The 9997-nt window shown below is 40.3% G+C and overlaps 2 protein-coding genes across 3 annotated transcripts in view; both read left to right on the top strand.

Moving 5' to 3' along the window:
* Positions 1-1020: 1020 nt before the first annotated feature.
* On the top strand, positions 1021-6649 carry LOC118778516 (probable isoprenylcysteine alpha-carbonyl methylesterase ICMEL2). The gene is made up of 9 exons (XM_036530070.1): positions 1021-1082; positions 2319-2370; positions 2498-2647; positions 2811-2931; positions 3200-3412; positions 3539-3622; positions 3839-3980; positions 5846-6008; positions 6290-6649. Coding segments are annotated over exons 2-9 (1110 nt in total). The 5' UTR covers positions 1021-1082; positions 2319-2368; the 3' UTR covers positions 6525-6649.
* A 2828-nt stretch (positions 6650-9477) lies between these two features.
* The window catches only part of LOC118777415 (WD repeat and FYVE domain-containing protein 3), a 75097-nt gene continuing 74577 nt past the window's right edge, over positions 9478-9997 (top strand). For both annotated transcript variants that reach the window (XM_036528284.1, XM_036528285.1), the window contains exon 1: positions 9478-9679. The gene's annotated coding sequence lies outside the window, so the exon portion shown is untranslated. The remainder of the gene's footprint in view (positions 9680-9997) is intronic.

Here is a 9997-nt window from a genome sequence, read left to right as displayed (position 1 = left end):
TCTTATACTTTTAAATTATCGGGGGATTCCCAATTCCTACTCCGAGTGGCATCGGAACAGCAGATCACATTTTCACTCCTCGACGGCGAAAGCAGGCGATCGATCCCTTCATTCACAAGTTGCTCTGTTGTACCTGCGTCCCCCTCACGCAGAGTTGCGTCGCGTTGCGTGCACTGTAACTCCGCCTCGATGTACCCCCCTTCGGGTGGCTGTGCTTTGCTATAATTTGCCCTTAACAACTGATCTTGGGTCAGAGTAAAAACTTCACGCCAAATGGTTAGGGCTGAATTTGCCGTTAGCAGGCTGACTCAAGATCTGTTTGTTCAAGCGCAGAGATCACCCACATTTTCTGAAAACAAGCTACCAATCAACTCCGTTTAAGGTGTTGCATTGTTAGAATGGAAACTGTAAACATCATCTTTGTATGTTCATAAACATATCTTATTTGGGGTCTTGGCGAATGCCTTGCCAATACATGGTGACCTCAGAATCGACGTTTACAACCGTTTGCCAGCTGTCGCGGCGTCTCAGTCCGCGGACAAACTGAAACGCTCCACCACAAAACGCGCAATTCACATTCCTACCACTGTTCCCCATTAGCAGCGCTACGCAGTAACTATAGTGGACCGACATTAATTTAGCGAATGCCAGACCTCACCCAGGAATTGTAATGTAAATGATTGCAAATATGTCTCCAGCATGTGACTGTTGTCGTTGCAATAAAAGAGAAAGGTGGAAAGGATCTAAAGAGGCAAGTTAGTAGAGTCGTAGGTCCTCCAATAAACCTTGGGACAGTACTGACAAGAAGAATGCATAATTGAGGATCAGGTTCGCGTATAGAACGTTTCTCACTCGGGTATCGGAATGGCTAAAACTGTAAATTTATTGTAAAGTTAAACATATGCAAACATGTGAATACATGCTATGCATTGTTACCTTCTTGCTGGGGAAAACGCTTGAAACCAGCGGCTCCCGGTTCCTCGCTCTGATTGGCTGCCTGTGCGCAACCTCCAGGCTTTTGCTGTCTGACAGCCCGGCTTCCTGTGCGTGTTCTTCATGTCTGCCGGCTAGCAAGTGCGCAGGTCTGCAATTCTACCTCTTCTTTTATGGAAAAACATATTGTTTGGTTCTTTAACCTTATAAGCGCTTGATACAAAAGTCACATTCATTACAGCATTGTTTCGAACGTTTTTCCAGCCATGCCATGCCTGTCTGCGTTCTGTTGATGCACAATAACCTTGACAACCGCTGTCATTAAGTCATCTTTAAAGATATTTATATGCTCAGTCAGACTTAATTGTATATTGATATTAAACAGAACATTAGGCGATTGTATTTCGCTTTGCTTATGAAGTCATCGTAAAGATTCGCTTCAGGACAGACGCTATGTTGAGTTGCTAATGTGCTAAGTTGTTGCTCTGAGAGGCCAATAATGTTATCGTATAATATTAGTAATATACAGTATGTGTGACACGTTCGTGTGTGTTATATTTGGTATTTCCTTGTACTGTGTAATTATAGACAATAGAAGCTGTCTGGCGACAGATCTTACATTAGCAAGAGCGGAGATGAGTGATTCCAACATAGGCCGTTTTCAGCCTCATGGCAGCTACAATAGAGTGTAATTCAGTTAGCAGTACTGTGTCTCCACGCTGTAGCATTGTCTATTGCAGGTTGCAGTCCTGGTATTCTGAACGAACAGATGGCAGTGCGATATTTTGATTTTTATTTGACAGTGCAAGGTGGTTCGTGTGTAATTTTGCAGTGGATGCACCTAATGCTTTCGTTTGTGCGCTTTGAATTTCCCTCAATAGCAAATTGGCTATTTGCAAAAGAAAAAAAAAACCGTGTGACAGATGGAGTACCACATTAAAGACGGGCACCAGATCGATCTGAAAGGTTTTCACACTGAAAACGTAATGACAATGGGAGCAAGCTGGGAAAAGAATTAAAAACCGCTAAATTCCTGAAATATCGGCATTCTTTTTTTACTTACGATAAGCTTCTGCAATACGTTAATAATAAGACTTCCATAAAGTTAATTGTTATGGAAAATAACTTCACCAACTTTTTAAAAAATTAAGTGGTTTGTCAATATCATGAAAATTTATCCACTTATAGCCAGCTGAAGAGCTCTTGTCAAGAAGGCTTGCTTGAGCCTTAATAGAGAATTTCAGAATAGATAACGATTCGCGGAGAACACGGTTGAAGCAGCTTGTCACATCGCTCGCTGCGCTTTTTATGAGCATGCTTTCTGGCTGACATATTCCTCTGACACCTTTCTGCACATGTTTTCTGCATTTCCCTCTCTCTTTCAGTTAAAGTGCGCACAGACCGTCCGCTTGGCTAGTGTCTCTGGTGCAATAAAATGTAAGTTGGTGTGTACCTTCAGGCAGCAGCCTTCTGGAACGGCACTTAATTTATTTATTATAAAATATAACAAAGAGTTCCGTTTTTATCTTTTAGTAACCTGTCTGGCGTGCTGTGTGTTTCCCAGGTTGGGGCTGCGGTACCACGTTTCCCTGCCGATGGCGGCCGGTGCTTTGTTTGTTATCATTCCTTATAGTATCTCACTCGTTGCACAGTGGATGTACGGCTGGCCAAATAAACCAGGGTACAAGAAGTATATAGAGGCTCTACGGCCAAGGTAAATTATTTGATATTGTAATATTTGATATTGTATTATAGTATACATAATACTGTTTTACTATAATGGTGCTTGATATTGCAATCTTTTAAGTGGTATCTATTGTGTTTCAGGTATATATGAATTAGAAGTGGTTTACCTGTGTCAAATTCTCTCTCTCCAGGCGGATATACTCTCTGACTAGAGCTGTGCTGGAAATGCTTAAGTATCTCCAGTATGGAAAACTGTACTTTCAGTGGAAGTCATGGTACAATAACATTGACAACCATAAACATTATGAAAAAGTAAGTGTACCTGAAAATGTAGATTATATGAGTTCAAAGTAGGCTATATTTGCATATCAGACCAAGAAATAAAAATATATGCTCTTATGTGTAATTTTAACAGTGATGGTAGTTGTAGTTGTAATTGTAATTGTAGTTTATTGTTAAATTTTATTTGTGTGGTTATGGTATATAATTCCAAACAGCAGTGTGTAAATTCCACTATAGTGACATCATTACTGTTCATATCAATCTGTAGTTTATAATGCTTGTCATGTTCTCATAAAAGGGCATCACTTTTGGTCGCCGTGGGAACAAACTGGATTTGTACTACTCTCCGAGCATGGACCAATCAGGCGGTGTTCCTACAGCGGTGGTAGTTTTTGTGTATGGAGGAGCATGGGGTTCTGGGGAGAGATCCATCTACTGCCTGCTAGCCTTGCAGATGGCAAAAGAGCTCAATGCTACTGTGGTCTGCCCCGATTATGCCACCTATCCAAAGGTACATTACCAAACATACTCAAAAAGTTTAGGGTAGAATACAACCAATTTTGTATATTTGACAAAAATGTATGTGTATTGCAGTAAATGGGCATTTATGGGCTGTCATGTAATTTTTTTTTTTTAGGGTACTGTTTTACACATGGTCCAGGACATTGCTGACTGTCTGGTGTGGGTAGGGGAAAATGGGTCACAGTTCAATATAGATAAAGTAAGTAGTACTTGTAAACATGTCATGATAACTGCCACAAACACTGAATCCTGTTTATAGTGTTATCTGCATCATTACCCTGGCAAAGCTGTGGTGCTGGGTGCTGCTCCTGCTAATCCTCTGTCTTTGTGCATTGCCATGGTGCAGATGCTATGTAACACTCTGCACTGTAATGCTTTGCCCAGGTGTAAGTGTCGTGCCTTTGTGTGTTTACAGGGCAACATCGTGTTGATTGGCCACTCAGCAGGGGCCCATCTGTGTGCGCTGACCACACTCTTCTTGGTTGAGGGCACTGAGGAGCTGGCGATAGATGCAGCCAAACAGAGGGAGATTACCCTGTCAATCAAAGGAGTCACAGGTGACCAGAGAATGAATGAGTTCCATGGAGACTTAAAATCTCTGAATGCTTTCTGCTCATTTCCTCATGGTTTCGTACCCCCATAAGGTGCGCCTTATCCAGTGAAACCTGGAAAAATTCAGAGCAGTTGCTGGGGACAACATTGTTGTTTCAAATGTTAATGAGTATGTTTCCCCAACTGTGAAACAAAATCGAGATTTGATAAAGACATAGCATAGCAGAAAGGCGAATTTTAACGTCTTTCATAGTGATGATACTTATCGTTTCAAACGCACAACGAAATTTAACAGACCACTCTATAACACCGGACACATTATGGAGTTAATTAAATACATTTTAAACTGATGGAGCTTTTTAAAATTACAAACTATAAAGTGTCACAACCGCTGTCAAGGTGCTGGTCCTGTGACGGCCGTGATTGTGGGAGCTGTCCAGGGTACTCCATATTTGACACCTCCTCATTACTTATTGTTGCAGAGTGCAGGATTTCATTATCAAAGTTATTGTAAAAAGCCTGCCTGCCCACTCAACTCAGATTGTTACACAACTGTACTGTCAAGATAAATAGAACAATCTTTTCCTTTAAGGCCAAATTATTTTTTATTTTAAATCGGTTTCTCAAACAGAGAAACAAAGATTACAACAATTGTGAATACACATTCATCTGTAGGACTACAGTAGCCTGTAGTTCTTCTGTAGTTCAGTATCTGTTTTCTTACAGGCTTGCAGGCAAGTATATACACGCACATCTTTTGGCATATCAATGAGCAAAATCCCATACCACCCTCTTTAATTCCAGACTGCAAGCGTGTTTATTTTAAATACTCAGGATGGACACCCACAAGAACTTTTGTTAAAATCCGATGATGAAATGTATAAATCAGCAAGTGCCCTAGCCAAGCAATACAAAGATGACTTATCCGCGGGTTTTCCAGAACAAGCGCTCTCATTTAGACGCGTGTTAGTGTCTGCCATAAAGGAAATCGAACATGGCTCAGTTCAAGATTTGGCCCACACTCTATTCATAAAGCACCACTCCATATTACCAAGTGTGCCTGATGTAGCCACGGCTATTAAATTATTTCTTACTCTACCTGTAACTGTCACAAGGGCCGAAAGATTCTTCTCAAAACTGAAACTAATTAAAACATATCTGAGAAGCAACATGGCACAGGAGAGCTTGTACCATATTGCAAAGACAAATTCCCTGTAGGTATGTGAAAATCTAATAAAGTAAAAAATATTAATTGTTCTGATTCAGCATCTACAGGCTAACTAACTTCATATGGCTAACTTATATATATTGAAGAAATAACTTAAACACAATTAGGCTAACTGTTTATCTTGCCAACACTGTCAGTAGCTGTCTAAATGATAGATAAAAACTTTTTTGTTTTAAATTGTTATCATAATAGTTGTTGACAGGCGGGGGCAGGGCCCGTTTGGACTGCAGGGCCCCCTACCTCGCGGGGGCTGCGGGGGTATACTTTACAGCCATGCCTCTGTGCCTGTCATCAAGAACTGATGTCACAAACATTTACTTCTGTTTTGAGCCGTAGATATTTATTTCAGCATCTGTGGTTTGGGCATCAAAGGTGAACAGCAGTCAGATCTGTGTCAGTAAAGTCCACGGGGGGGGTGCACTGCAGCTGAGGTGGGGTAACTGCAGCTGGTGAGGTAATTGCAGCTGAGGTGAGGTAACTACAGCTGGTGGGGTAACTGCAGCTGAGGTGAGGTAACTACAGCTGGTGGGGTAACTGCAGATGAGGTGAAGTAACTGCAGCTGATGGGGGAGGGGGGGGTAACTGCAGCTGATTTCATTAGTGGTATTTAATTAGTGTGCTGTGGATGAATTGTAATTTCAGGGCTGAGTGGGGTTTATGATATACTGGACCATTACCAGCATGAGAAGATGAGGGGCATCGAGTATGTTTCCACAATGCACAAAGCCATGGGGGGAGTGGAGAACTTTGAGTTCTACTCACCCACAGCTTTACTGAAGAAGCTCTCTGAGGAAAAATTGGAAAGGTAAGCCTGCGCTAGTCCTTTTGCCACAGTCAGGTATCTTTGCTTTATTGTGTGAGTCTCATTTCATTTTAGCGCATACATTCCCAGCACTGTAGGTATGGTCATCATTATGTCCAACTACAATGAATGCTTCAGGAAGAAACGGTAAGAAATCTGCTAAATAACATTTACCAGACAATTACTGTATGTAAAGGACAGAAAGGTGACCAGGGTGCCACTGAAGGCTCTTGAAATGGGGGGTGTTTAATCTCTGTCTCTCTCTGTCTGTCCTGCCTGTGCAGGGTGCCTCCCTTTTGCCTGCTCCATGGAACGAATGACATCATCGTCCCTCCAGAGTCTTCTGTCAGGTTCGCCGAGGTCCTTGCCTCACTCTCCGTGAAGGTGGCCCTTCACCTCCTGCCCAAAATGGACCACACGGAGATCGTCACTGACCTCATGGCCACAGACAGGCACTTCTACCACACCGTCTATGGCTGTCTCAGAGAGGAGTACGAGAAGTTTCAGGGGAGATGCTGAAATTTCTGCATCATGAAGATTCTCTTCCATTTTTAAACATTCGATTCAGTTTTAACACTCAGTTATCTCAGTGTTTGTATTTCTGTGCATACTTGATGTATCATATCAAATGTCCTCAAAATGAATTTTACTGACCACATTTACAGTATTTAATGTCTGAGTACTTTTTAATTTGTGAGCACATGTTGGTTTATTTTTGTAAACAATATTTCATTCATGTTACATTGAGTATTATGTCTACAGCCATGTAATTTTGCTTAACATCAGTATTTTGCCTGTTTTATATACTGTAATAATCTGAAAATGTTATATTCAGCAGCTAAAACAAGCATATATTGAGGCAATTCCAGAGAGCATTATGGTTGGCCAGCGTTTTTGTACACATAAATAGTTATGTTGTGATTATGCAGACTTTTGCTAAACTTGCATAATCTAATTTTCTCACTTTTAAAGGGATGTCTAAGTTACAACATTTATGATTTCATTTAATTTTGATTTATTGTGTCAGTATTATTTCTTTAAACTACATAATAGGGCAGCTTTACTTGCTGTAGAATGGTGCTGTTTCAGTATTGGCTAATGCAGTGCTTCCTTTTTTGACTTGAATGGTTCCAAATCCCAAGCTGGGTCTTTTTCAGCCTAAAGGAAGCTTTAATCACAGTGCTGTGAAAATCAAATGCTTTCTGCTTAAGAAGAAACCAGCTTGGTGACTCAGCAAAAAATAATGAGCATTTCAGGGAGTGGAGTTAACTGCACTATGATAAACTAACTGGTAGCAGGGAAGGGGGAACTGGCTGAGTTAATAAATCGATCTGTAAAATAGTTCTCATTGCTCTGCTACTGTGCAGGATGCTTTAGGCACCATGAATGTGAGTAAATGATACACATTACATTACTTTAGACTGGTATTGCTAAGATCCAGTAATACTATGGAATCATCGCAATCATCGCAAGCGCATGACTCCCATTGGTATGAAGAACAGATCTGAGTTCAAATGAAGCGTTACTGGAGTTCTGCTTTTTGTCTTCCATTTGAGGAGGATTTATAGATGATTCAATTGTGCTTGGTCAGTTCTCTCCATTATTAGAATGTAACATTCCATTTTTGTTGGTCTGTATTTTTGTACATTTCATTTCTGTCGAGTACATGTAATATTTACCGTAGATTTCTGTCAGCTTGACTCTCATTGTCATTTCCAGCTGTTACTTTTCAATGCTTTTTTTCTCTGTGGCTTAGGTTATGTCAGCTTTAATTTATATATGTATGATTTACACTACAAAGAGTACAGCAGTGTTTCACTGTAGCACCAGCGAGTTCAGACAGCATGCCTCACAGGAGCTCTACCAGTCTGTATGGAGCTTGAAGAAAGCCTGGGAGAGTTGGATTTCATACCTTTTGTTTCCAAATGAAAAGGATAAATGCAGTATGTTTTCCACTGCAGGTGATCAGTTTGCAAAGAAATGATTATTAGGATTATTAATTGATGGCTTTATTTAGCTATGGTAGGGGGCATTTAATATAAACAGATTAGTTTGTTTTTTAATAATTACTTAAATTAACGAATGTCGGTTCTTAGTGTAAAGGTAATGTTTTAATTTCTGTCTAACAGAACTCTCCCGACACTCTTTGTCAACAAACCTCTAAACAAATGCTAATTTTCTAGCTTTTGTTGTCAAGAAGAATGATTAAACAGACTAAAAACAAATGAGTTGTAATTCATTTTTTGTAAAATTGCAGGACGTGATTGTCAATTCTTTTCACAACAGATGTCTCAATTCATCTTACATTTGCAGTTTTGCATGTTAAATACTGCTTTTATGTAGCAAAATCTCCTGATCTGGGATGTAACTGCTGGATGCCTGGACGTAACCCTGGACTCACATACAGTACTCAGCACATAGTGTTTTTTCATCTTCCTCTTTTGAGGATAAAGAAATCTCAAAGAAGGTGCTTCAGAAACTGTGATTTCTATTCCACACTGGAGGACCAAATAACTCACGCAGGATAGCTCTACCAGCTCAATCTGATAAACGCATACATTTACTGCTCCAAAGGAAACCTACCTCTTGCTTTCGAGTTTGCAGTTTGTGCTGCCAGAGTCATAGATGTGTGTGTGTGTGTGTGTGTTTAGCATTTAAAATTTAATTTACAGAAAACTTGATAAAATTGTCACAGCAACTTTGCGTGATACATTAGAGCCAGCCACAGTAATCTACCACTAAAAGCGTGCAGACCTTTAAACATATTCTCCATATTCAAACAATATTAAATCAATTTGATTTATTATGCATTATTACCACTAAACTGTAGGACAAAAAGAAATAAATCTAGGGAAAATACTCTACAGTGACATACAACAGTACCTGTCAGCAAACGTCAAACGTTTTAAACACCACTTTGCAATGCTACATATAACAATGTGTGTATATGTCTGTGTAGGAAATTCAGGTGTGACTGAAATCATCAACTGCTCCTCAACTTTTAAAAAGCAATTCAGAGTATACTGTATACTGTAAATTCCACAGGGATTGTAATTAAATAAAGAGGGTATTTATGTGAAAAACCAGCGCATAGACAATAATAATTATGTACAGATGTTTTTCCTTTATGTTTATTCGCTTTTTAAAATAAAAATCTGTTAGATATGCTATTATACATAATCTCTTCAATATTTGAGCTGTTTCTCGTTGAAATATTTGGACCTACACAAAAACGTTGAATTGCTGTGAAATCTTGGTAGCAAAAGAAAATACAGAAATAGAAATACCACACAGCAAGCGACGGTTTTTCCGCTTTTCCCGTTACTTTGGTATCTCATTGTTATTATCCTGTTGCGCACTAGATGGCAGTGTTTGCCCCGCGTCTGTTTCCAGAGCGTTATCCTCCGGCGTCTCCAATCTCTGCCACCGGCCGAAGGTTGCGCTGTTACCCAGAATGCAGCGAAGGAGCAGCGCTGGAGCTGTCTGTGTTGCTGGATGTTGAGGATTAAAGATGGCCACCAGCAGGAGGAGTAGGGACAGAGCCCACTCCGGGATCACGGCATTACTTATCATGTATGGATGAAAAGACGAGGAGGAAAACGTCATCGATACTTTGCAAATTTACCTTCTTTTCCTTAACCCTGCTCCCTGTCGACACAAACACCGATTCACTGGTGAGTTGGCGTTTATTCTCTACCACTGCTCGCTGGCTAGCAGTGTCACAGAAGAGGGGCACTGAAATAATGCCAACATCCTCTCCCACTCTCAGAAGAGAGGAGACGTAGGAAGACTTAGTAACGCATTTGCTTAGTGTCTGTGGGCACTCCGATTTAGGGAGAAAATGGTCACAATATATTTATTTGCATTTTCATGCTGGTTAGAGTACCATGTTTTGATGGTTCCATGTAAGCAGGCTATCATCCAGACGATTCCAATAAACGTTATTTTTTGACCAGGAAGTGATATTTAATAGCTACTCCGTTTATTATTAT

This window comes from Megalops cyprinoides, chromosome 5 (assembly GCF_013368585.1).
Source record: "Megalops cyprinoides isolate fMegCyp1 chromosome 5, fMegCyp1.pri, whole genome shotgun sequence".
Classification (NCBI taxonomy): Eukaryota; Metazoa; Chordata; class Actinopteri; order Elopiformes; family Megalopidae; genus Megalops; species Megalops cyprinoides.
The sequence above is the reverse complement of the archived record's forward strand: the minus strand, read 5'-3'. Positions and strand labels throughout refer to the sequence as shown.

Bases quoted from the DNA above. Each gene is read 5' to 3' on its own strand.
- LOC118778516 (XM_036530070.1), top strand. The intron at 3,623-3,838 runs GTAAGTAGTACT...GTGTGTTTACAG, and splicing joins CACAGTTCAATATAGATAAA to GGCAACATCGTGTTGATTGG. The intron at 6,009-6,289 runs GTAAGCCTGCGC...CTGCCTGTGCAG, and splicing joins TCTGAGGAAAAATTGGAAAG to GGTGCCTCCCTTTTGCCTGC.